The 26,643-nt window shown below is 45.0% G+C and overlaps 1 protein-coding gene across 3 annotated transcripts in view; it reads left to right on the top strand.

Annotated features, from left to right (window-relative positions):
* Nucleotides 1–3,989: 3,989 nt before the first annotated feature.
* The window catches only part of LOC147453425 (uncharacterized), a 170,256-nt gene continuing 147,602 nt past the window's right edge, over nt 3,990–26,643 (top strand). For 2 of the 3 annotated variants that reach the window (XR_015188536.1, XM_086515610.1), the window contains exon 1: nt 3,990–4,495. Coding sequence is in view for 1 of the 3 variants with exons in the window: in XM_086515610.1 (XP_086371736.1) it covers nt 4,272–4,495 (224 nt within the window). In the remaining 2 variants the exon portion in view is untranslated. The remainder of the gene's footprint in view (nt 4,496–26,643) is intronic. The other variant, XM_086515611.1, reaches the window with a different exon arrangement.

Below are 26,643 nucleotides of genomic sequence, written 5' to 3'. Positions count from 1 at the left end.
CATCTGAAGCCAAGAAGGGGTCGAGTGGTTGGAAGCCACTGTCTGCAAGTTTAGTTGACGGATGGTAGGTGATCAGAGAGAGGGGGTTGGCAAACATCGGTTATAATTAGCTTAGAACCGCATGGGTGGTTGTGGGCATAGTAGGAGAGAGAGACAGCTGAGTTGCAGAGAGTAACGGCGACCACCAGTTGTGTGTGTGTGTGGGTTGGCAAACCACACTGAAGATGGGCGCTACGGGTTGTTGACAGAGAGCTTGAAAGAGGGTTGCTAGAAAGCGACTGAACTCTGCATGGGGTGGGGCGTGCAAGAATTGAGTGATGCATGATGGTTAGGGTTGCCCGCCAACTGGAGCATGAAGTCCTACAACTTGGGCGCCGTCAGCTACTGCATGCGCCAACAGCTAGACTCGCTGGTAGTTATCACCGCCAGATTGGATAGAGAGAGAGAGAGAGAGAGAGAGAGAGAGAGAGAGAGAGAGAGAGAGAGAGAGAGAGAGAGAGAGAGAGAGAGAGAGAGAGAGAGAGAGAGAGAGAGAGAGAGAGAGAGAGAGAGAGAGAGAGAGAGAGAGAGAGAGAGAGAGAATATCATGCAACTTCTCAACCACTGAGCCTTGGGAGGCTGCGAGTGCCTGTGATTTGCAGTCAGTAGTTTTTGTGAGGGAGTGGATGGTTGGCGGATAGGGTAGTTGAAGACGGAGAGAGAGAGAGAGAGAGAGAGAGAGAGAGAGAGAGAGAGAGAGAGAGAGAGAGAGAGAGAGAGAGCGTGGCCCATGCAGTGGCGGCCACTACAGTACAGACAGCGAGTCCGCAACTTGAGAGTATGTGTGTCTGCAGCTTCTATCTCTCTCTTGACTGCTGCATGAACTGTGGAAAACCGTCTTGGAAATGTTATGGGCTCCAATGACGACGAGGGGGTGGTTGAAGACTGGCCGTTGAACTGCGGTCGACATGAGAGAAAGAGAGAGAGAGAGAGAGCGAGAATTCGACTGCGTCTCAATGCCCTGTAATCAGTGCCACAACAATTGAGGGACAATCTACGTCGGCATGCACTCATGGATGGTGTGTTGCCATGCACCAATGGTTGATCCTCATGAAGATCTGCTTGTGGTTCGAAGCTTCCATTCAAACAGGATAATGGTTGTTAGTGCGGCCGTTTCTCTTGATGGCACTGCCAAGTAACATGTAGGTCGAGTAGGTTGCACCCAAGCCAACACGGGTGGCGGTTTCCTTTGCCTACTTCCGTGGATGTTGAAATTGACCTGCCATGCTGTCCGCTCCTGCAAACTCGACGCTTGGTGCCCGTTGTGATGGCGGCTCCGTCTCTTTTGGAAATTCGCCGAGGTCTCTTAGGATTGTGATACTAATGAGAAAATTTGCTCGGATGCTTCACCTTCTCCAACTCCTGAGATTGTTCCTAGAGTATTAAAATTTATCCACAACTGCTCTTCTTCTCCGTCTCCTATACAAATCGTATGACAATATTTATCGTGCTTATTAATATATATATATATATATATATATTAATATTATGTAAACTTTGCTTATAGTATAAGATTATCATTGCTGCTATCTTATTCAGATCTGTCACTAATTATAAATTAATGAATGATTAACGTCAAATTTGCATGAAAAAGATAATATAAAACAAGGACATAGAATTATAAATTTTGAAAACCAAAAGAAAACAAGTACACTTAGCTTTTGGTTATCCAAATTTGCATTCTCTGGAGCGTAGCCTCGGCTCTGATACCACTGCTACAAACGGATGCACGATGGCCCTGCAAAATACTCATGATAACACAATACATACCATAAAACGATAAATCGGTATACCTGAATCGTCACACACGCACATAATCAACGGTGTACGCGAATAGAGAAAGACATAGAGCGAGAGAGAATAGAAGAGCACGTGCAGACGCACCTCCTAGAGTGGAGTGCTACGTCGGCTCGGCGAGAGAGAAGAGAAGAGAGATGAGAAGAGCAACACAGACACTGAGTGCAATCTCCCCCCGTGCAAGAGTGACCATTTCCCTCTTGCACGTATTTCATTTATAGATTTCTTGAATGGTCAAACATGAGTACAAACTGACCGGCCGGTCATAAATGGCCAAAGCTCATAAAAGAGCCCTTGAATAATAAAATGTACATGATATACATATCCATTCGCATAGGCCAAGCTGGGTCTAGTCTTTTCCACCTGTCAGCTGCAATAAATAATAAAATATCAATTCTATAACAACATGGAGCACCAAGGATTCACAAAGTAAGCATCATACTATTTACAATAAATGTTCCCCTAGTTTTCTTTGGGTTGTTAGATTGGTAATTAAGGATTGTTTACAAAAATAAGTCATGCTTGGCAATGCTTTGATCATCAAGCATGGAAAGTGTCATGCATTGCTTGAAAGGAGTTGTATTTTCGAGACACTACTTTGGATGACATGTATGAGGAGATTGCTCGTCACAGATTATTGAAAAAAAGATGTTGCTCTAGCTAGTTATTCATGAAAGCACAACAAGTTCTTGATGAGCATGCTGTGTGAGATGCCATCTCTTAAATTGCATCCATTGTAGGAAATACTCATCAAGGGAGGTTTGACAAGCTTTGGGCTTTTCTCAGAATGGGGTCATTCAACTGAAGTATGCTATACTTCTGAGAGCACAACAAGTTGTGGACAAGTTTCTTGCGTAAAATGCTTCCTTTTGGAAGACACACACTACAAGCTATGTCGTGCCCCATAGGTTGCTTGCGAAAGCTCCAAGATGCTCTTAATAGATGCAAAGCAAGAGGCTTCCCTCCAAATACAATCACCTATGGCTACAACGTGAGGCCTGTGGCATTATCCATGATGTTGACATGGGCTGTTGAGGGCCTTGCTCTAAACATAGTCACTTATGGTTTCCTTTTGAACGCATTGTGGCATTATGCAAGATGTTGACATGGCTGAAGAAACGGGTAACAATGGGTTTGTTAGTCCGGAACTCCTGAAAGGAGAGGTGTCATGATTGGCAATGCTTTGGTCAATTTGTACACCAAGTGTGTTGTACATTTTGAAGCTGAGATTGGAGTTGGTGAAAAAAATTTATCATTGTGCTTGGCAATACTTTGCTTGACATGTGTGCTATGATGGGAGCTCTTCAAATGCATGCTTACACATGGTTAGGACACTCTATGTTGTTTTGAATGAATGTGGTGCGAGGGTTGTAGCCCTTTGAATTGCTATGGGCTGTTTTTAGTGAATGGGGTGCCAGGGTTTCAGTCCCTTGCATTGCACTTTTAGAAGCACTAGTGTCGAGGCACCGCCTTCACCCCCCCCTCTCTCTCTCTCTCTCTCTCGAAGCCGGGTTGCTAGTGCACATTGGGTGAAGGCAATCGGACGCAGGAAATGAGGACACGTGGGGAGAGGGGCCGCGTGAATCCCTTCCCAATGCCCATACACTCAAGTGCTCCTTGCTAAGCTACCTCATGGGGATCGAAACGCAGCTAGGGTAGAGGGGCCAGTTGTGGTACGGCCCCCAGAGAAAAGACACATGAACCCCTAATTTTAATATGTTTGGGGACCAAAAGAAGCACAAAAAAGTGGAGTTGAAATGGCTAGTTCATTTGAAATAAAGCCTTCTCATTGGCCAGGGCGTGGGTTCAAGACGTTGTGGCTACATTTTACCTCTTTTGGCCCCCATTGGTGTTCTTATTCATGCCGATTTTTGATACACTTGATTCTGAAAATCTTCAAACCCGACCAACCCCAAATTATTTTTCCTGAAAGCTTATGAAAAGGCGATTAAATTGAGCTACTCAGCGCAAAAAATTGAGCTCGGAGGAGGGAGATTCAAGCTCCCCAAGTTACCCGTCCCCCTACTGGCTCCTCTACCCTAGTCTTGGGTCAGAAAAATTTACTCAAAGCCTGTGCTCTCTTTAATCAAACTGGTGTTACCAGAGCTGAGCACAGTGTTAACGAAAATTTGGTGTTTTTCCAGCAGGTTACGCTCTTTCATATTGTGCGCGCGTTCGCGCTTGTCTGTTTCACACACACACACACACACACACACACACACACACACACACAGACAGAGAGAGAGAGACAGAGAGAGAGAGAGAGAGAGAGAGAGAGAGAGAGAGAGAGAGAGAGAGAGAGACGGACGAACGTACGTACAGTATTGTAGTTGAGGCTCTGTCTTCTGACATTGCAAAGCAGGGTGATTATGTGTGGAGGTTCCCGTGTTGGCGATGCTGGGTGTTTCTGAGCTTTAAGATCTTGCCAATTCGCCATGGAAATGGTGGGTATGATTGCCACCAGTCGTTTTCGGGAGGAGGCAATTTCATATCTCAACGATGCAAAACTGCACACTGATACTTCTGCCAAAACCAACATGCTTAAGCGCTTGAAGGAAATTCTTCTTCATCGTGATCCTTCCCTACTAAACGAGTTCATTCCCTACCTTCTGGAACTGCAGACGGAGCGTTCTGCACCTATGCGGAACTATCTTGTCCAGTATGTCTCTTTCTTTCCAGTTAGAATAGCTCTTCATTTAGGTAGCTGGAAATATTTTCTGCAAATATGTATTTTACCCATATGCAGCATCAATTTCTAGTACTTGCAAATATCAATAATCAGACATTGCATGCTGCCTTACTAGTCTTCTTTGTATTGTTGCTGAAAAGTTTAGCTGATTGCATAAAAACAATGAATCTCAGGAATATTTGGTATGTTTTGAATTGGCCATTGTTTGACTCTTTTCTAAAATGTTGATGATTATAGGTATTTTACCAAAATAATGAATTAATCTTTGTGATGAAAATGAAGGGCTCTAAGGACAAGCTTGTTGGTAGGCATTTTGGTGACGAGGATTTAGTTGGAGTTATTTGAGGGCTCTTTTGTAGCAAATTAATGGTTGCGGAACATATCTCAAGCACATGCGCACGCGTGTGCGCGCGCACACACACAGAGAGAGAGAGAGAGAGAGAGAGAGAGAGAGAGAGAGAGAGAGAGAGAGAGATGAAATGATATATTAACGTCTTCAAAAGGCCAAAATGACCTATGAGACCAATCGTTACAAACTGGTGAATCTGATACCAACAAAAAGAGATACTAAAATGCATCTCGAAGTGCTACTAGCTAGAACCGTGTGGGATATGTGTGATCACTGATACAATGGGTGCCTAATACAAGCGGGTGATATAATGGGTGATGAATCTGTCCTCATCTGTACTTTGGATGTTGAGATAGTATGGCTTGAATCCTTTGTTGTAGTCTCCGTTGATGTTGTGAAGCTTCTCTCCTCAGCCATGTACATCTTGATCTCCCTAGCTCCAATGCTCGGTCAATAAGAGTATTGCGGGTGTGAGTATGAGTTGAACTTTGCAATGGTGGCTGCTCCACTATTTGTCCAGTGTGTGGTGTGAAGAAATGAGTAATCGGTCTCTGGGATTGTCTCTCTTCAGGTCTCCTCAGTAAACTATCTCTGTTTCTATGTAACTCAAGTAGGTACAGTCCAAGACATCTTCCAACACACAACGAAACGCTCCCTAAACATCTTGTCTGCGTCGTTCCGAGGTTCAGACAATACCAAGACAACATTTCTCACTACTCCACCCACATTTCATATCGGCACCAAGACAGGTTTAAAACAGATACCATCCATTTCAAACAAATTTCAAACAATACTTCCTCAAACAGAGTTCAAAAGTATCTAACTACAAAACAACTCGAAAATTTATTTAGGTTTTTGTTCGGACAATCGAACTTTGAGGACGACTGGCTTGTCCTTCTGCATCAAGGTAATCAGTTCCGGATGTGGAGAATCGCATCATTCTTGTCGTGCCAAGGCATGCCCAAGAGAACGTCGCAATTGCCCAACTTCATAACGTGGAAATCGGCTTTTCCATGATAACCTTGGATAGTCAGTGGAAGAACACCAATGAGCGGTACCACTTTCTGAGTTTGCTCTGGGGCTAGCTTGGCTTCTACTTCTCCACCCTCTGCTTCATAATCAAAGTGCATCTTCTTCAAGAATTCTGGATGGATGCAATTTTGTGTAGCTCCGGGGTTAAAGAAAATAAGGGCTTTCAAGCCGTTGACTTTGCCATATACGCGACGTAATTCATTTGTACTTTCAAGGCGTATGCCATAGATATTAGGGACTTGTCCAATAGCGGGTCTAGCTCTCTTAGCTAGAGGTGGCTCTGAGGATAGTTCTGTCGTGGGAGCAGAACGTTGCTCTGTAGACGTCGAGGCTCACTCAGGACATGTAGTGAATGTATGCCTTGTTTGAAAACATTCGAAGCATCAGGCTTCTTGTAAAAGGGTTTCTCGTTGACGTTGTGTCAAACGAGGCCTTTGAGGTTGGGTTTCACGTGACTCTCGAGAATTTGTTCGTTGTTGCCGAGAGGTTTGGTTGGTGGCTGGAGTTAGTTATGTGGAAAACTCCAACTTTCCCTTCATTAGTTTGTAGCCAACCACGTCATGGCCCATAAGCTCTTGCATAGTTGAGACTTGCTTGGATAGGCAATATTCTTGCAATCGTGATGGTAATCCAATGGTGTATTGCTCGCATTGGGTCTCGAAGGGAACGAACCTAAAGGACACTAGAAGGTACACATCAGAAAACCTTTGGTTATAGTCGTCCATGGTTTTTGTGCCAAGCATTTTCAAGTTGCCCCATTCCGCCAAAATCCGAACTTCAAAGAGAGAAGTCATATAACTGTGTGCAAAGACTGTCTTGAAATCTTGCCCGGTCCTCGGAGCATGCGGTTGTGTCGCTATTGAACTCCACCATTGCATCGCATTATCTTTAAGAAATCCCGCTGCTCAAGAAATCTTGGATTCTTTTGTATTGTTCCCCAAAGCATAGATGTTGTCGAATTGCTGTAGGAACCGCAATGCTCTCTTCCGATCTTTCACCTCGGAAAAAGTGAAAAATTTGACAGTTGTGCCGCCATCCTTGAATCTTTCGGTTGGTTAGGCCCGTATCTCGAGTACGGATAATAAGGGTAACCATATGGGCTTCAACCATTGTAGCCTGGTGGTGGTGGTGGTGGTGGGGGTGACGACGGTGGCAAAGGCGTGTTGCACAGGATCAGGGTCAGATGGCTGCACCATATTCCTGAAGACTTCCCCAATCGCAATAGACGGCTGGGAAGGTTGCCGAATGGAAGCTCTTGTACTTTCTGGTGCCAAAGGAGGAGGTACCACCACCTGGAGCATCAGAGGGGGTAACTGTTGAAAACTTTGTGGCATCGGAATATTCTGCTGAGGATGCCGCAAAGCTCCTCGAGGAGAAACTGCAAGTATTCTGTTGAACCCATGAACTCCATGTCTTGGGTTCTTTATGGCTTATGCCGTGTAAGACAAAGCGGTGAAGACGGGAGTGCGCCTGATGTGCGATAAAGTAAGGGTGGGAGTGTCTAATAAGTCTGGGACGAGGCACAACGATTCTTCATGTCACAAACGGGAGCGCATAACAATATAAAATATACTCGGATAAATAGAATTTATCACTTATTGCCGAAGCCAAAGGATATAGAGAGAAATAGATAGAGAGAGAGAGAGAGAAGATTGACACAGTACTGGGGACCAGAAGATGGGCTGGTCCCCCCCCTTAAAGAGAATCCTTTATTAGGGAGAATCTTTTTACAAGCACAAGAACCGGAGAAAACCCCTCCGTTCTAATTCTCTGACTCGATGGTCGTTCCTTCTCGTAAGGGAAATTCGAGAGACGAGCTCTCAATCCTTTTTCCGTTTGTACTTGGAGTTGAGACTCCGCAGACAATTTCCGAATTTCGTTTCCGGAATTCCCAAGCATAGGCCGAAGCCTTCTCGCTTCTCCTTCGCGATGAAGTATCTGCAAACACACGCAAACACGCGACAACAATTCGTATGGCGAATCCACAATAGATACCTGTTGCTCTTGCGCGGGAAAGCGACTTCCGTGCTTCGTAGTCTCGCGATCTCTTGCGTTATCTGGCGGCAGAGTCTTCTCTTGCTTATGTTGGTAACCCCTTTTCAGTGAAGGCATGTGGTGCTTTTATAGCTCCTTGACCACGGCATGAATAGCTGCTCGCGTAGAGATCACGACCGTTTTTTTTTTGTTCTACCCGAAATAGGGAGAGAGAATTTGCTGGCTGATCTGTTGCCTTATTTATCAGATGGCTGCCCACTTATTAAATGGGCGGCCGGCGTATTTTAAAAATAGTCTGAATCTACCCAAAAACTCAATAAAACCTTATAAGTTTAAAACAATGCTTTTCACAACACTTCCCAGGCGTCCCTGGATGCAACCACATGCACAAATGCAATGCAGACATAGATTCCTCACGGGAAAGCGTTTGCTCTTCCCGGAAAACTCGTTCAAATTTTTCGCTTTTTAAGAAAAGCTTCTCAGAACCAATCTTTATTCTTGTGCTTGCGTCTTTATGCGTATTCCTCTTTTCCAGTTCGGATTTCCTCTCGACTATGGATATTCCCTTTCCGATGCACCCGTCACCCACCTTGTGACGCATCAGGAATACCCATCACCTAGTCCTTTCCTACCGAACTTACGGTACAATCCCCTTCACGATGCTCTTTGTCACCCATCCTATGACACATCAGAGATGTCCATTCCCGGATGGTCGGATACTTCTTACTGATGCTCCCTGTCACCCATCCGTTGTGACGCATCAGAATCACCCGGTTCCTGGTGGCCTTACAGATATTCCCTTCCACAGTGCTCCTGTCATTACTTTGAATGACGCACTAGGAATACTCTGTACTCGGATGTCTCCAGTGAGAAAAACCCTTTCACTTAAAATTCCAATAATTCATTTAGAATTATTTTTCCTTGGTGTTCCAAGCGAGAAAAACCCTCACTTAAAATTCCAATAATTCATTTAGAATTATTTTTCTGTCAGATAAAGCCAATTTAGCAACATCCCTCTCACTTATAAACAGTTGTCGTCAGCTGTAGAGGTCCAACTGAACTGTCGGGGAGAAACCGGAAAATTTCAAATCTTGCTCAATGGTGAGTTGAGCTAGTCCTTTCTCAAAAGAGAACTTAGAAATTAAATTAAACAAAAATTCAATAATTCAATACTTACCTTACCAATTCATGTCCTTCCTCTAGTACTTCGAGGATATCCTTCACCAATCATAAACTTACGAGCCACGTAAGAACTTATCATTCACGTCTTTCCGAGAATCTTTTAACTCGCTTTCCCCTTTTGAACCTCGAGAAGAATATTCCTCCTAGAAATCAATCTAGGTATTTGTCCTTGCGCATAATCCTGCACTGTTAGCCCAGAGGGTATTAAACCTCTTGTGTCCTCCCACATAGGGAATGCCCAAGTCATAGAGCATTAAGCTCGATGTCTTTCTTTCACAAACAAAGTTTGCGATAACATTAAAGAAGGTTCTTGTTTCGGGCCGTCGCTCAACGTAGGCGGATGGTTTCAATCCGAAGATTCCTTGTGCACGGGGGCACTTCCTTCCAATCTTTTCCTCCTGCGAGTTATTACCACCAGCAGTGTTTTCCAGACGCCCATTAGAGTCTCTTCCTTGCAGAATCATAAAAAATGATTCACCTTGCGAGCATCAATGACGACTTGCAAAATCTCAGGCAGATAAGATTCTAGCCATAGCATTTTCTGAACATACGTTCAAACCCGGTTCACAATAGAGCGATCCCTCTTTGATTCTCAGGGATGTTCTCCCATATGTAATTCTTACCATTTTGAAACGGTTGGTGGATTATATTCTTATGAATAGAATAGTTCGAATTTATTCCAGCAGCGTGTAAACGCTACTTGACCTGCTCATGGAGAAACATATACCGCAACCAAAAGTTGCTACTGTAATGGTAAAAGCACATAGCGTACTGAATGATCAACGACCATCAGAAAACCTCTTCTCCGTAGAGAAACTCAAATTCCTTCTACGGAACACATCTCAAATAGAGATTCTCGTGTCGGAATATTCTTGCGCACAAAAAGGCGCTGAAGAGAGTATAACAAACTCTCGTCTAGTTCCTTGGCATAGGTTTGCATCTTCGTGTGTTATCCATGTACTCAAAAGTGTACATAATTCTTAAGCTGTGTTAAAGTTTCGGTGAACCTGGGAAATAACCTTCCCTTCGTAAGATCCTTAGAGCGAAGACGCTCAACTTGATGATCACTTGGCTCGATCTTAGAGCAAAACCCGCTCATCAAATAAACTAGAATTTCAATCCTTTGATTCCTCGAGCACAGGCTGTAGTCGTCACTTGTTCCTTCCCTCGTAAAGAGAGTGTTCATTCACTTGTGCGAAAAGCACTACCATGTCTTCCCTGACCGGGTAGGGGGTGTTGGTTCATAAGCTTAGTGAAAGCTTTTCTTGGTTGAAAGCTCGGAATGGTTCCTTCCTTTGTGCCGTCCTACCCGCAATAGCTATCACAAAGTGATGATGTGGCAGACAACAGAAACCCTAATTTCTGCCAGAAGCCCTAAAATTCTTGCAAACCCTAATTTCTGCCAGAAAACCTAATTTCCGGAGCGACGCGAATTTTGCTTTTTTTTATTAAAAAAAGAGAAAAGACTCTCTAAGAGAGAGAGAGAACTGATGCTTTTTATTTTAAAAGCTTTTGGGGCTCTGCTTTTGGGCATCCCTTGTATCTTTAAATAAGTGGTGAGGGCTTCACTTCTCAGAGCATCTGGACGGAGAGTCTGAGAGTGAAACCCTAGCCACTCTCTTGTACTTTGAACTGATTAATATAAAAAGAAATACCGAAAGGGGCGCCAGTCTTTGGGGCCAATATCTCTAGGCACGGAACTCCGTCGGGCCAGTGCAAATCTATTGTGATCTGTGAATTGTTTTGAAGTGGTTATTTGGTGCTGTCGCGATTGATTTTTTGACTTGGAGTGTCCAAGTCTGTTACATTGGTATCAGAGCACGGCCGATTTCTCTTCTACGGGAAATCCGATCCCCGAATTTTTTTTCCCACGGCATCTATGGCTTCAGGCAATGATCAATCGACTCCCTCTGCATCTGGAGATGCGGGCTAGGATCACAACGAAGATTCTGGCAGAGAGTATGGCCCGCCTTGGCCTACTCAGGCGGAGCGGCAAGAGATGGAGCGTCGCCAGTTGATCGGCGATGCAACAAAGATGATGCTCAATTTTGCCAAGGACCCGAAGATGGCAAAATATATGAACCGGACCTCTTTGGAAGAGGTACAGACGGAGTGGCAGAGAACCACAACACCACTCCCGAAACCCGCTGTCAAGAAACCTTCTGCCTCCAAGAAAATATACGGAGAAGGAACTGGAGAACGTGGTTGATGCACGGATTGCTCAGCTTTTTGGCGCGCACAAGAAAGCCAAAAAGCACGACAAAAAGCAGAAGAAAAGCGTCGACTTTCCAGGTTATTTGGGTCGTCAGTCAACTTTTGACAAGGCAAAGAAACAAAAGAAGCATGTCAAGTTTGAAGGCTTACTCAGTTCTTCTAGCTCTTCAGACTCGAGGGAAGAAGACAGAAAAAGCAAAAAGCGAAGCAAGACACAAAGCTTCGGAAAGGGCAAGAAAAAGGCAAAGAAGGCTACATCTCGCCCAGAGATTGACAGTTCTACTGAGGACTCGTCTACATTCAGCTCAGATTCCGATGACGGAAACTTTTATGCGAACAAGAAGAATTTTTTTTTGACAAAGCTAACCAGTATGACTTTCTCAAAGATAAAAGCAAGAAAGTCCGAGAGTTTAAGGAAGGTGGCCACTCGATCAAGTTTGATACTTTTTCAGGATACTGAGATGCTTCGAAGGCTTTGTCTTTTATACAGCAGTTTGACATCGCTTTCGCGGGAGGACGCTATTCAGAGCACTCCAAGATTCGGAGAGCTGCCTCTTACTTTAAGAGGAATGCTCGTACTTGGTGGTCCACGCTTCTTTTAAACAAGACTGCGCCAGTTAAATGGCTGAAATTTAAAAAGCTTTTTATTTCTTCTTGGTTGACGCAAGAATATGAACGAGATGTATGAGCTGCTTGGAACTATCTTCGGATGACCAAGAAAGATACAAATGCTTATTGTGAAAGATTCTGGAGCTCTTTTCTACCCGCCTCTTCATTCAAGAAGATCTCGTTCAGAGAACAGATTGAGCGGTTTACCTTGGGTCTACCTACAGAGATCCGAGATCACTGCTTGGAACAGAAGTCAGCTTCTATTCAGGAGTTGATGAGTCATGCGAAGCGGGGCTTTGCCATTCACTCTGGCAGTCTGACCTACCCCACAGATGAGGCCATGACACAACGAGCCAAACAGACTTATGGGAATGAAAGTAGAAAGAAAAAGAGCAACCCAGAGAAAAAGGATGCACGACCCAAGCTTACTCCTGAGGAGAGAGCTCGCTTCATCAGAGAGGGGAAGTGCTTTGGATGCGGGGAACATGGACATATCTCCGCGAAGTGTCCTAAAAAGGCACAAAAAGAACAGAATGATAAAGACGACGACAGGTCTGAGAGTTCGAGAGCAGCTGAGGAATGTGGCAGAAAAGGCAGATAGAAAAGCAGAACTGGTACCACATGGTGTGGGATCTGCACCGAATCTAATGAATGAAAGTACAAACTTTGCCGCTTTTGGGGCAAAGTGAAGGATCAGGAAGCTCTTTTTAAGGAGCCAAGGCCAACTTCTTTTCACTTGGAATTGGCGGCTCGATTTGGAATTACGCCCGACAGACTGACGCCACAGGCAGAGGTAGTTCGACTGGCACCCGGATGGGATGTTGCCATTACACCGAGCATTGGCAAACTTTGTTTGCAATGACAGGGGTGTTGAGGGCACGCGAGTGACGTTCTACTCAGGATCCCTTGGTACCACAAGAACTACGCCGTGGTTGACTACCGGGCCGAGAAAGCGACTTTGATAAATGAAGGGCTTAGAGATTGTACTTGATGAACTTCAGTTTCTTACTCATTCTTTTGGGAGAGAACTGAACGCTGGATAGAGGTTGAATATGTTTTGACCTGATCAAAAAGAACGCCAAGATTTTTCTCCACACTCATGCCGATTGATTTTCAGAGGGCCTGAAGATCAATGGTCTGAAGATCAAACCATTGATCTGATACCTGGAAGCACGCCACCGAATTGGCCACCTTACTGTGTGAGCCGAGTACATAATGAAAAGATTATGAACCCAGTGAAAGACCTCTTGGAAAAGGGTCTTGTCCAGCCTAGTACTTCACCGTATTGCTCTCCAGTGTTGTTGGTTTTGAAGAAAGACGGATCTTGGAGAATGTGCATCGATTATAGAGCTCTCAACAAATCACCATCAAGAACAGATTTCCGATTCCTAGGATCGATGATATACTCGACAGGTTACAGGGATCCTCTTGCTTTAGCAGGATTGACTTGAAGAGTGGATATCATCAGATCAGGATAGCGCCAGGAGATGTCTACAAGACAGCTTTTTGGACGACTTTTGGGTTATTTGAGTTTTTGGTGATGCCTTTTGGCTTAACCAATGCTCCTGCGACATTTAACCGGATGATGGACATGATTTTTCGAGAGTACAGGCTATTTGTTGGCACTTTCTTTGACGACATCATTGTTTTCTCCAAGAATGAGGCAGAACACAGAGATCATCTGCTTCAAGTCTTTCAAGCATTACGAGATCACTTGTTAGTGATTAATGCAAAGAAAAGTGAATTTTTCCTACCAGAGATACACTTTTTGGGACACATTGTGTCAGCAGCAGGAGTGCAAATGGACCTGGCCAAGATAGAGACTATCCGTGATTGGCCCGATTTGAGGAATGTCCATGAAGTTAGAAGCTTCTTGGGATTGTGTTCGTACTACAGGCGGTTCATACGAAAGTTTGCAGAGGTTGCTTCCCCTTTGCATATCTTGACACAAAAAGGAGTACCTTTTTCGTGGGGACCCACAGAGGTGACTGCCTTTCGGACATTGAAAGAGAAATTGACTACGGGACCTATTTTGACTTTGCCGGACTTGCAGAAGTCATTTGAAGTATATTGTAATGCTTGTGGTCGTAGTCTGGGTGCAGTCTTGATGCAAGAAGGCCATGTCATAGCTTACGAGAGCCTTTTGTTCTCTAGGCCGGAGATGACAGCACAGATCCATGAGAAAGAGCTTTTGGCGGTTATCCATGCTCTTACTCAGTGGTGGCATTACCTACTCAGAGCGGATTTTACTGTCTTTACAGACCATCGGAGTTTGCGCTACTTGTCACAGAAGCAGCTTTCGGAAAAGCAGATGCGGTGGGCGAACATCTTGTCATAGTTCCACTTCGAGATTGTCCATGTGCAGGGACAGAAGAATGTGGTGGCAGATGCTTTGTCTCGGGAACCGTTGGTTCTGGCTGTTTCCGCGATACATCATAGGAGCTTCGAGGATATGGTCGATCAATATGCCACAGATACAGATTTTGCAGATATTTTCACACGGATACGGGATGGGGAGACAATAGCTGGATACTCCCTTCGGGAAGGCTACTTGATGAAAAAGACTATGTTGTGCGTTACACAGCCGTTGAGAGATAAGGTTATGACTGAATGCCACTGTCCACCTTTTACGGGTCACCGCGGCATTGCTACCACCATGAAGGGGGTAGAGAGATACTTCTTTGGGCCGAGACTCAAAAAGGACGTGGAAAAGTTTGTGCGCAGTTGCTTGGTATGCCAGAAGGTCAAGTTTGACAGGCATAAGGCACAGGGATTGTTACAGCCTTTACCCATACCCACCCACCCCTGAGAAAGTATTGCAATGGATTTCATTTTTGATCTCCCAAGAACACAGAATGATCACGATGATTTTCTGATTACATGGCACGTTTGAGACGATTGTCTCCGACAGAGACTCCATATTTATGAGTTTGTTTTGGAAGGCAATTTGGGAGAACATTGGCACACAGTTGCAGTTCTCGTCATCGTTCCACTTGCAGACTGACGGGCAATTTGAGATTGCCAATTCAGTGAATTTAGATTTATTGAAGTCTTGTATCTCGGATCAGAAGACTCAATGGGAAAAGAACTTACCTTTGTTGGAATTTGCCTACAATAACACGATACACTCTTCGACGGGGAAGATGCCATGTGAGATTGTAGAAAGTGCTGCGAAGGTTCCATCCTTCCTGAGCACGAAAGATTAGACATTTGAAGCGGATGAATATTCGCGAGATTTGGATACGGCTTTTGCCAAGGTTCGCGAGACTTTGCAGGAGTCTCAAGAACGACAGAAAAAGGCAGCGGATCGCCATTGTCGCGTCTTGAAATGAAGGAGGATGATTGGGTGCTCTTACGTTTTGAGAAGGCACGCCTACGAAAGAAAAAGGGAAAGGAGAGGCTTTTTCCAAAGCTTAGTATGCAATACTACGGACCTTTCTAGATAATTGAAAAGATAAATGATGTCTCCTTCCGATTGAAACTGCCAGATACTTGGAGGATTCACAATGCATTGCATGTGAGTCTCTTGAAACCTGTTAAGGGTGATGTGCTTGATGATGGGGAGCCTGGTGAGCAACCCGAAGTGGAAGAAAACGAGGAGATCCTTGTTCCTGAACAGATTTTGGCACATAACGATACGAAGAAAGGTAAAGTCCGAAGGCGGTTCTTGGTTTAGTTCAAGAACTTTCCTGCATTTGATGCGAAGTGGATGGAGGAGGAGGACCTAGCAGATACTCCTCGGATTGTGAAACTTTACCTGGATGTTTTGGTTTAGCATAGTCTACTCCAAACGGAACCCAGAAACTCAGCTTGGCCGAAGATCTGGTACAGTGGGATGCACAAGAGGGGAGTTACTCCGCTCCTTTGTCAACAGATGCCTCGATTTTGATACTAAAGTCACTGATGTCTCTTTGAGCTTCAGGGATACTGAGAGCTGACAATATTTTGCTGGATGACTTTATGAAATGGAATTCCTGATAATGAGACTGATTTGTTCTTGACTTCTTGTGAGTGCAGGAACTGATAGCCGAAATGACTGCAGCATTTTGGTTTGATTGATCTCGAATAGACATGGTTGCAATAGGGGTTAGTCAATCGGACATCGATGAGGTCCCGATTGGACCTAGATGTGATTGCTAGCTACATTGCCGATAAATCATGCTCGAAGATCCGAATGAATGTTGAATGTCATGTGATGTCCTGTGATGTCCGGTGATGTCGTGTGATGTGACTGTCGATTTTGTACATGTGCTAGATGTGTGTTCCTAGTACGTAGGTACTAACAGTCAGTGTCTGCTAAGACGGTTTATGGCTTTTGTCGGTTTTGCAGGCGTAAACGTGGTCGATTACAATGCTTTCAAGAGCGGGGTATGTCACAAAGTGATGACGTGGTGGACAACAGAAACCCTAATTTCTGCCAAAAACCCTAATTTCCGGAAATCGCGGAGGCTTTAAAAAAACTTTTTTTTTTTTTTTGAAATGATGAGCGACGCGAATTTTGCTTTTTTTAATTTAAAAAAGAGAAAAGACTCTCTAAGAGAGAGAGAGAACTGATGCTTTTTATTTTAAAAGCTTTTGGGGCTCTGCTTTTGGGCATCCCTTGTATCTTTAAATAAGTGGTGAGGGCTTCACTTCTCAAAGCATCTGGACGGAGAGTCTGAGAGTGAAACCCTAGCCACTCTCTTGTACTTTGAACTGATTAATATAAAAAGAAATACCGAAAGGGGCGCCAGTCTTTGGGGCCAATATCTCTAGGCACGGAACTCCGCCGGGCCAGTGCAAATCTATTGTGATCTGTGAATTGTTTTGAAGTGGTTATTTGGTGTTGTCGCGATTGATTTTTGACTTGGAGTGTCCAAGTCTGTTAGAATAGCAGGATACGAGATCAATAGTTGACCTTCCGGATGGTTGAGCAAACCAATTCATCTCAGAAAACAATGTTTCAATTTGATCCTGCTCTCATAAACACTCGAGAGTGAGTAGTCCCGGTTAGACATAACCATACCTGGTGCAAAAGAGCAAACAAGCACAATGCACTTTATGATTTCCGCAAAGATGTAACTTTGATAAAAAACCTGCCCTCTCACTTAAAGTTCGAGGGTTTTTTATTCAAGAACTCAGGAGTTAGATTGAATTCCCTTACTCCAAACTTTCTGTCACAAAACGGGAGCGTACACAAGCACTTAGAAAATCTGAAAATTATAATTCTTTGAAAACATGAGAGAAGGGAGAAGATCGACACAGTATTAGGGACCAGAAGATGGGCTGGTCCCCCCCCCGTTAAGAGTATTCTTTTATTTAGGGAGAATTCTTATACAAGCACGAGAACCCGAGGAAACCCCTTCGTTCTGTAGTCTTAGACCCGAAGGTCGTGCTTTCCCTTAAAGGGCTTGGGCACAAGGCCGTTCCTTCCCGTGAGGGACTTAGGTGCGAAGCCGTACTTTCCCGTAAGGGACTTAGGCGTGAAGCCGTACTTTCTGTGAAGGGCCTTCCCGTGAGACGGGAGATTCCTGCAAAACAAACCACACAAAGCAGCAATTCTCAATGCGTATCAACACCTTATACCTGTCGCTCCTTGCTCGGAGAATCAACCTCCGTACTCAATCGTCACGCGAGCACTTGCAAATTCCGTCGCCAGTCTCTGCTCCAGAATCCCAGCGCTTGCACTTCCTGTTGCTTTCGGCTTCTCCAAACTGAAACGCTGGCTACCCTTTTATAGGGTCTGACACCCGGTAGGAATAGGGGTCCAAAAGCAGAGCTTGGCGCTCCTAGAGAGAGGAGAGAGAAAATTGCGTTTTCTAGAGAGAGGAGAGAGAGAGATCGCAATTCAGCCCCCCCTACGTTGGTTTTAGTGCTGGCTTTTTTATAAGAGCCTTACTTGCTTTATTTTATTAATAAAGGGGCCGGTCACTTTATAAAATAAAGTGTGAACCTGTTCAAACTTTAAAAACTCACTCAGTTAGTGAAAACAATGCTACACGGACACATTCCAAGCGTCCCCGGGTGCAGGACATGACACAGATGCAATGTAGACACAGACTCCTCGCGGGAAAACATCTGTCCTCCCGCGACTGTTCCTGATTTTCGTAAAAAGCTTCATTGAACCCATCTTTATTCTTGTGCTTGCGTTCTTACACGTATTTTTTTACTCAGTTCGGATTTCCTCCTTAGCCTACGGGATGCCCCCTTACTGATGCACCCGTCACCCATCATGTGACGCATCAGGGGCACTCGTAACCCGGTCCTTTCCACCGAGCTTACGGAAACTCCTTCATGATGTTTACCGTCACCCATCAAATGACACATCAGAGTTGTCCGTTCTTGATGGTAGTTCCTGTAGCTACAATCTTTGCACACAATAAAATATCCAAAAAGATTAATCATTAAAAATAAGAAAATAGTCCAATTAGCAACATCCCTCTGGATTCTAAAGAGTTGACCTCAACTGTAGTGCTTGGACATATACCTCCAGTATCTCGGGATAAGCTGCTAATTCCTCCTGCGTCATCCACTGAGCATCTAGATTCGAATAGTTCTTAAACTTAACCAAATACTTCCGTGTTATCTTTCCGGATTTGAGAGACCGCTCTTGATGATTTACTATCTGCTCCGGTTGGAGTATTTCTTCTGTTTCCTCAACCTCAGGAGGTTCCTCAGTACTAGGCTGGCTCGGAGGCGGTCCCACATACGGCCGGAGTAAACTGACATGGAAAGCATTATGGATCTTCCAATTAGGCGGTAGCTCTAATCAGAAAGTGACATCATTCACTCGCTCAGTGATCTTAAACGGCCCATAATAACGGGTAGAATGTTTTACCACTTTCCCCTTATGAGACGCTTGTTTCTTAAGTCTTGCCTTCTCAAACTTGAGTAAGACTAAATGTCCGACTGTTAAGTCTAGATTCCTTCTGTGCTTGTCTGCAGCTTTCTTATGCTTTTCTTGAGAGCGTAGAATAGCTCTCCTAACTTGCCCGTAGGCTGTGTCCAAGTCCCGGACAAATTCATCCGCTGCAAAGATCTTATCCTTAGTTAAAAGGATGGGTGGAAGCAAAGGCTTACCATAGAGAATCTCAAAAGGTGCTTTCCCCGTCGATGGTATTGTTATACGCATACTCGACAAGAGGCAAATATTTTTCCCAATCAGATTGCCGATCTGACACATAAGCTTTTAACATATCCAATACTGTGGAATTGGCTATCTCACTTTGCCTGTCCGTTTGAGGATGGTAGGCAGATGAAAAATTCAGCTTCGTACCAAGATTATCCATCAAGGCACGCCAAAAATTTCCTGTCATGCGAGGATCTCTATCACTCACAATAGACTTAGGCATTCCATGATGCTTAAAGATCTGTGCTAGAAAGACCCTAGCCATATGATCTGCTTTGATCGTTTTCGTGACTGGTATAAAGTGTGCTTGCTTGCTAAACCTGTCCACAATGGTCCAGATCGCGTCATTTCTAGTCTGAGTTCTAGGGAGGTCCATGATGAAGTCCATGGCAATACTTTCTCAAGGTTCATTAGGCACAGGCAAAGGTTGTAGCAACCCAAGCGTCTTATGCCGATCATACTTCACTTTTTGGCAAACCAAACATTCCCTGACATACTTATAAATGTCTGCTTTAAGGCTAGGCCAAAAGAAATATCTTTCCATTGCTAAGGTTGTAGGGAGAATACCCCGATGACCCGCATAAGGCGAAGCGTGTGCTTCATCCATGATCTTCTTTCTTAATGGTTCCGCCACACATATGGCCTGATGGTGGTAGAGATAACCGTCTCGAATGGAATAGGGAAACTCATTCTCTCCACGATGTAGCTTTCCCCAGATGGTGGAGAAGTCTGGATCATTCGGATATAAATCCGGTAGTGCTTCTAATTCTTGGTGATACACCGAAGTGATAGCGTTCACCCTTGGCCGCCTAGACAGTGCGTTTGCGACTACATTCTTACTCCCAGCCGTGTGAAGGATCTGGAAGTGAAACATAGACAAAAAGTTTGCCCACCTCATCTGCTTCTCAGATAGTTTCCTTTGCGTAAGAAAATACCGCAAACTCTGGTGATCAGTCTTGATCACAAAATCCGCTCCTAGAAGATAGTGCTTCCAGTTGGATAAGGCATGAATCACAGCCGTGAGTTCCTTTTCGTAGATTGATGCATGCAACTCTGCATCCTTAAGCCGTCTGCTTTCATAAGCCACTGCATGGCCTTCTTGGTTTAACACTGCTCCGATGCAATCACCTGAAGCATCGCAGTGAACCTCAAATGGTTTCCTTAAGTCAGGCACTATCAAAATAGGTCCATGGCTTAGCAAGTACTTGAGCCGATCAAAAGCTCCTTGTTGTCTCGATCCCCATCTGAAAGGAATCTTCTTCTTTGTCAAATCATGAAGTGGTCCTGCTACATGAGCAAATCCTCGGACAAACCTTCTATAATATGAACATAATCCCAGAAAGCTACGTACATCATGTACCGTAGTGGGAATAGGCCAATCTTCTACCACTCGGATCTTGGCAGGATCCATACTCACTTTATTGTGGGAGACTATATGGCCGAGATAGTGCATCTCAGAGAGAAAGAACTCGCTCTTCTTTGCATTCACATGCAACTCATGCTTTCGCAATTCTTGAAACACTAAGTCCAAGTGCTTCCGATGTTCCTCTTCTGACTTAGAGAAGATGAGTATGTCGTCAAAGAATACTCTTGTAAAAGCTCGACACGGGCTGAAAATGCGGTCCATCATGCGATTGAACGTCGCAGGAGCATTGGTCAAGCCGAAAGGCATTACCAAGAATTCATATAGTCCAAAGGTTGTGCGGAAAGCGATTGAACGTCGCAGGAGCATTGGTCAAGCCGAAAGGCATTACCAAGAATTCATATAGTCCAAAGGTTGTGCGGAAAGCAGTCTTATGGACATCCTCGGGGGCGATCCGTATCTGATGATACCCACTCTTTAAGTCTATGCGACTAAAGACACTTGCACCCTGCAACTTATCAAGTATATCATCAATCCGAGGGATCGGAAAGCGATTCTTGATTGTGATCTTGTTTAAAGACCGATAGTCTATGCACATTCGAAACGTGCCATCTTTCTTCTGCACCAGTAGAACTGGAGAGCAGTAGGGTGAAGCACTTGGCCGTACTAACCCTTTCTCTAGAAGCTCGTTGACTTGCTTCAAAATTTCCTCTTGCTGAACAAGACTTACCCGATAAGGGGGTTGATTGGGAGGCGAGCTACCCGGTATGAGATCTATGCGGTGATCTTCCGGGCGTACCGGAGGGAGTTCATCAGGAAGTGTTTCCGTGAAACAATCCTTGTACTTTTCAATAAATTGAAGACGCTTAATTTCCAGACTAGAGAGAGAGTCCCTACTAGTTTTATCCTTTGCAAAAATCAAGTAAGCAGAAACACACTTCTTCATTTCTTTCTTAATGGAGATATGGCTTACAATTGGGAAGTGCCAATCCCCTGCATCAGCTTGAATCTTTATTTTCCTACCCCCATGATCAAAAGTGAGGGTCTTTTCCACATAATCGGGAATAGGTGTCATGTGGAAGTGCCATGGCATACCCAAGATGATATCACATCCCTCGATGGGTGCCATCAAAAATGATTCGCGGTCCTTGTTCTCGCCAATCCGAAGATTGAGTTGTCCTTGCACGGGAGTTGCATTGGTTGTCAACCCCTCGAATGCCGATCCGGATGTAACCGGTGTGCCAAGCTAAGCTGGTGTGAGGCACAAACGTTCCGTAGTATTCAGGGAGATGAAGTTATCCGTGGATCCTGGATCATAAAGAATCAGTACTCGTTGGTTGTTCAAAGACTCCCAGCCCTTCAGAAGTTGACGCTTCCCTTTCTCCATTTCTGTGTTTCCTTGAACATCTGGAATGGAGTTCGAGCTTGGTGGTGCGGGTTCCTTCCTTGCTTTCTCTTGCCTCATAGAGGCTTGCTCTTGCCGTTGCTGCTTTAGAGGGCAGTCCGGTTTCATATGTCCTTTCTCGCCACAGTAGAAGCATCTTCCTTCCTCTCTGAAAGTTTGAAGTTGAGTAGGAGAAAGATGCGTAGTTCGCTTGCCTGTGCCCTCTCGCTTCTTAGAATGATCATCGTTCCTAGATGGAGGACGTTTTCTTCCTTGGCCCCCTTGGTCATCGTAGACCCCTCTTTGTCTTGCACGGTAAGTGCTATGCTCCATCTTTCTGGGCGTCCCAGTTGAGTGCAAATCCTCAGCAATAATTGCTGACTCCATCATCCTTTGAAGAGTATCATGCGGATACACCTTCGTACTCTTTCGAAGCTGCGGTTGGAGACCCGCTTCGAACTTTCTTTTCTTTTCCTCGTCTGCAATCTTCATGAAGGGAGTGACCTTCAGAAGAACCGACCAATACTTGTCCACATAGGTCGTTACTCTTTCATGTTCCTTCTGGGCAAGCCAGTCCCATTCCTTCCGTATGTCTTGCTCGAAGTCAGGTGGAAGAAATTGTTCATAAAATTCAGATTTGAAGCTCTCCCAAGTTCTGGCCTAAGAACCTTCCAGAATCTTGGCTAACCACCAATTACTTGCCGTTTCCTTGAGGTGCATCCCCACATAGCGTAATTTGGATCTTTCTGTGAAGTGCCCATTGGTAAAGGCGACTTCAAACTGCTTGATGAAGGACAGTGCTTTGGAGATGTCTCTCCGTCCGTTGTAGGTTTTGAACTTGATGTCCTTGTCGCCCGATTTGAAGACTCTCATGCGATGTTGAGACTTGTGACCATGCTTCTTGAATCAAGGCTTATTTTTAGGTTGATGTAGGGTAGTAGCAATAGTAGCGGCTTCCTTCTTCTGACGAGATGATCGAGAAGTAGAAGTATAATCAGGAGAGTAAGATGGAGATGAGATAGAGATGTCCTTGCTCTCGTCTAGCAAAGAGAGCGCTTTTTCCTGGCCTTTCCTTGAAGTAGGCCGTTCATTCCGATCCGAAGATCCTTTGTGCACCTCGGCACGTTCTTCTTCTCTTGCCTCCTGTGGTCTCACGCCAACAGTGTTGTTTGGATGCTTGGCTGCATCAGTTCCATTCGTTTTCTTCATTCCGCCCAAAAGCTTTTGGACGTCTGGCAACAGTAAGATTTGTTGCAACTCCGCAAGCTGAGCTTGCACTTGTTGAAGCTCCTCTTCAACGCTTCTCCCTGGGCTCGACATGGTTCTTCCTGTCACCAGCGTGTGACTACTATCTATCCTTTTTGTTGATTTCTTTCTTATTATCTATTTACTTTCACTTTTTGGAAACAGCCCTCGGGAAATCTAACTGCCCTGCATTGCATAGCTAGTGTGGAACTGTCCAGAGGGAGTCCAGGCCTGAGGGCAAGAGAGCACTAAGGTTGGACAAGGACTATGGTTAGCTAAGTGGGGTCATTGACTAGCCAAAGCGAATCCTTTGCTACAGAGGCTACATTTCAGTTCTGGATGTGGCCACAGTGTACAAAGAGGGTCGGATGACCTAGAAAGATACAATGGCAGCATCTCCTAAAATTTAGGGAACTGCTATTTTGGGACCTGAAAATGTGTTTGCGTCATTACCTCTAGAATGACAAGGGGAACATTTTCTTACTCTGCCGTGAAGTCAACTGGGCAACCGGTTGGGAGATTTTTAGGCGGCAACCCCGAAACGGGAAAATGCTTATAAATGTGCCAAGTGGCACCTTCTGGTGCACTTTCCTCATGCAAGAGAAGGGGGCGCTGAATTTTAAGCTGGGAGAGGCTCATTTTCAGATTTTGTCACAGGTTAAGAGCTATGGAGTGCTTGCTTTCCCTCCTATGTACAGTGCGGTGCCAGGAGTGATGCCCTGCACGCTACGCACTGCCCTCTCTCTCCCCTATGGCAGTATGTTATGCCCCTCTAGTGGGCTTTTCATTTGACCAATGTACAGTTGTGTGGGTTCATGCGCAATTGCCGAGGCAAGAGCCTCTTGCACAGGTATTGGATTAGCTAGCGGCTAATCCCCCCGCAGGTACAGGTGAATTCGGAGAGGTTTCACGCTAGAAATCTCGTCCGATTCAAAGGGCAAGTAGCCCTACAGGTGCGGGAGCTCGAGGACTTGCTACGGATGCGACCGGCACGCGAAACGGAGCCCGAAACCGTAAATTACAGCCTGCTGTGTATTTTTGCAGGTTTAGGGTTTTGGCCCTAAACGGACCCTAATACCCCCAGGAGGTTCGGGGACACGAGGGGATCGCTATACAGGTGATCTAGCGCATTTTCGGGGTTGAAAATAGAGAATTCAGCGTGCTGCAGATTCTCGCCAGGTTTTGCAAAGTGCCCGTATGCATCGGGAAAGTCAGTCAATGCGTGGGAATAGTGACTTTGAAGGGTCCTAGTACAGTTATGTTGCCGAAATCGGGCCGGAACAGTTGAAATTCAGCCAAGTGTGTGCGGGGCAGCTTGTAGGGATCCACAGCGTTTATTCCCTCTTTTGAACAATAAAGAAATACCGAAAGGGGTGCCTAAGTTAGGGGCCAATCTGGTGTCGGTCTACTCATACAGGTGCAATCTAGCAGCGTGTATCCCTCTCCCCTTTGTTGTGTCTTGAAAGTACAGGTAAAGTGGACGACAAATTAAATGGGTGAAAGCAAATAAGGTTTAAGTTTAAAGTCTACCGCCCTTTTTGGATTGAACAGGCCGGTTTCACTTCCCGTTCTTCCCGGAATCGTCCTCCTTTTCAGAGAAAGAGAGGAATCCGAGCTCTGATACCACTGTCACAAAACGGGAGCGTACACGAGCACTTAGAAAATCTGAAAATTATAATTCTTTGAAAACATGAGAGAAGGGAGAAGATCGACACAGTATTGGGGACCAGAAGATGGGCTGGTCCCCCCCCGTTAAGAGTATTCTTTTATTCAGGGAGAATTCTTATACAAGCACGAGAACCGAGGAAACCCCTCCGTTCTGTAGTCTTAGACCCGAAGGTCGTGCTTTCCCTTAAAGGGCTTGGGCACAAGGCTGTTCCTTCCCGTGAGGGACTTAGGCGCGAAGCCGTACTTTCCCGTAAGGGACTTAGGCGTGAAGCCGTACTTCCCGTGAAGGGCCTTCCCGTGAGACGGGAGATTCCTGCAAAACAAACCACACAAACCAGCAATTCTCAATGCGTATCAACACCTTATACCCGTCGCTCCTTGCTCGGAGAATCAACCTCCGTACTCAGTCGTCACGCGAGCACTTGCAAATTCCATCGCCAGTCTCTGCTCCGTAATCCCAACGCTTGCACTTCCTGCTGCTTCCGGCTCTTCCAAACTGAAACGTTGGCTACCCTTTTATAGGGTCTGACACCCGGCAGGAATAGGGGTCCAAAAGCAGAGCTTGGCGCTCCTAGAGAGAGGAGAGAGAAAATCGCGTTTTCTAGAGAGAGGAGAGAAAATCGTGTTTTCTAGAGAGAGGAGAGAGAGAGAGATCGCAATTCAGCCCCCCCTGCGTTGGTTTTAGTGCTGGCTTTTTTATAAGAGCCTTACTTGCTTTATTTTATTAATAAAGGGGCCGGTCACTTAATAAAATAAAGTGTGAACCTGTTCAAACTTTAAAAACTCACTTAGTTAGTGAAAACAATGCTACACGGACACATTCCAGGCGTCCCCGGGTGCAGGACATGACACAGATGCAATGCAGGCACAGACTCCTCGCGGGAAAACATTTGTCCTCCCGCGACTGTTCCTTCTTTTCGTAAAAAGCTTCATTGAACCCATCTTTATTCTTGTGCTTGCATTCTTACGCGTATTTTCTTACTCAGTTCGGATTTCCTCCTTAGCCTACGGGATGCCCCCTTACTGATGCACCCGTCATACATCATGTGACGCATCAGGGGCACTCGTAACCCGGCCCTTTCCACCCAACTTACGGAAACTCCTTCGCGATGTTTACCGTCACCCATCAAATGACACATCAGAGTTGTCCGTTCTTGATGGCAGTTCCTGTAGCTACAATCTTTGCACACAATAAAATATCCAAAAAGATTAATCATCAAAAATAAGAAGATAGTCCAATTAGCAACACTTTCTATGTTCAATGGTTCCCGTCCCACTACGGGGATTGGATTCTATGTACACTAAGGTGTACACTTTCAGCTTTTATTGCTGACTCTACCATCTGTTGCAAAGTATTTTGCCGATGCGTCTACAAAATTTGGGCAAAAATCCTTTGTTGAATTTCTTCATCTTTCCTCCCTCAGAGAGGGTCGAGAGTGGAGCTACCTTGGCAAGAGTGAACCACTACTTGCTTTGACTCACTCGTGTTCCTATTGGGCAAACCGATCCCAATCTTCTTGGATGCCTTCCTCAAAGCGTAGAGGGAAAAAAAAAATTTGTCGGAAAATTCGGCCTTGAATTGAATCCAAGTCTTGTTGTAAGTTCCTTGCAGAGCTTTGGTATACCACCAAGTACTTGCAATCCCCCTTGAGGTGTTTGGTCACATGGCTCACCTTCGACGCTTCTGAGAAATTGCCGTTTGCAAAGACAACTTCAAATTGTCGAATGAAAGTAGTAGCTTTCGGGACATCTTCCCTTCCGTCAAAAGTATCAAACTTGACCGGAGTGTTCTGAGGTCTAAAGACCTTCTTCATATCCTTCCCGGAATGACTGGATTTCTTGGTTATGGTTCTGGATTGATGTTCATGGGTATTTTCTAGATTCAGAAGGATCTCGATTATTCCGTTCCTTGGATTCTCTAGGTTCTTGAGCATCATGCTCTTGTCGCCTTCTTAGAGAATCCCAAGTC

Source organism: Adiantum capillus-veneris, chromosome 7 (assembly GCF_014529385.1).
Source record: "Adiantum capillus-veneris isolate H3 chromosome 7, ASM1452938v2, whole genome shotgun sequence".
Classification (NCBI taxonomy): Eukaryota; Viridiplantae; Streptophyta; class Polypodiopsida; order Polypodiales; family Pteridaceae; genus Adiantum; species Adiantum capillus-veneris.
The sequence above is the reverse complement of the archived record's forward strand: the minus strand, read 5'-3'. Positions and strand labels throughout refer to the sequence as shown.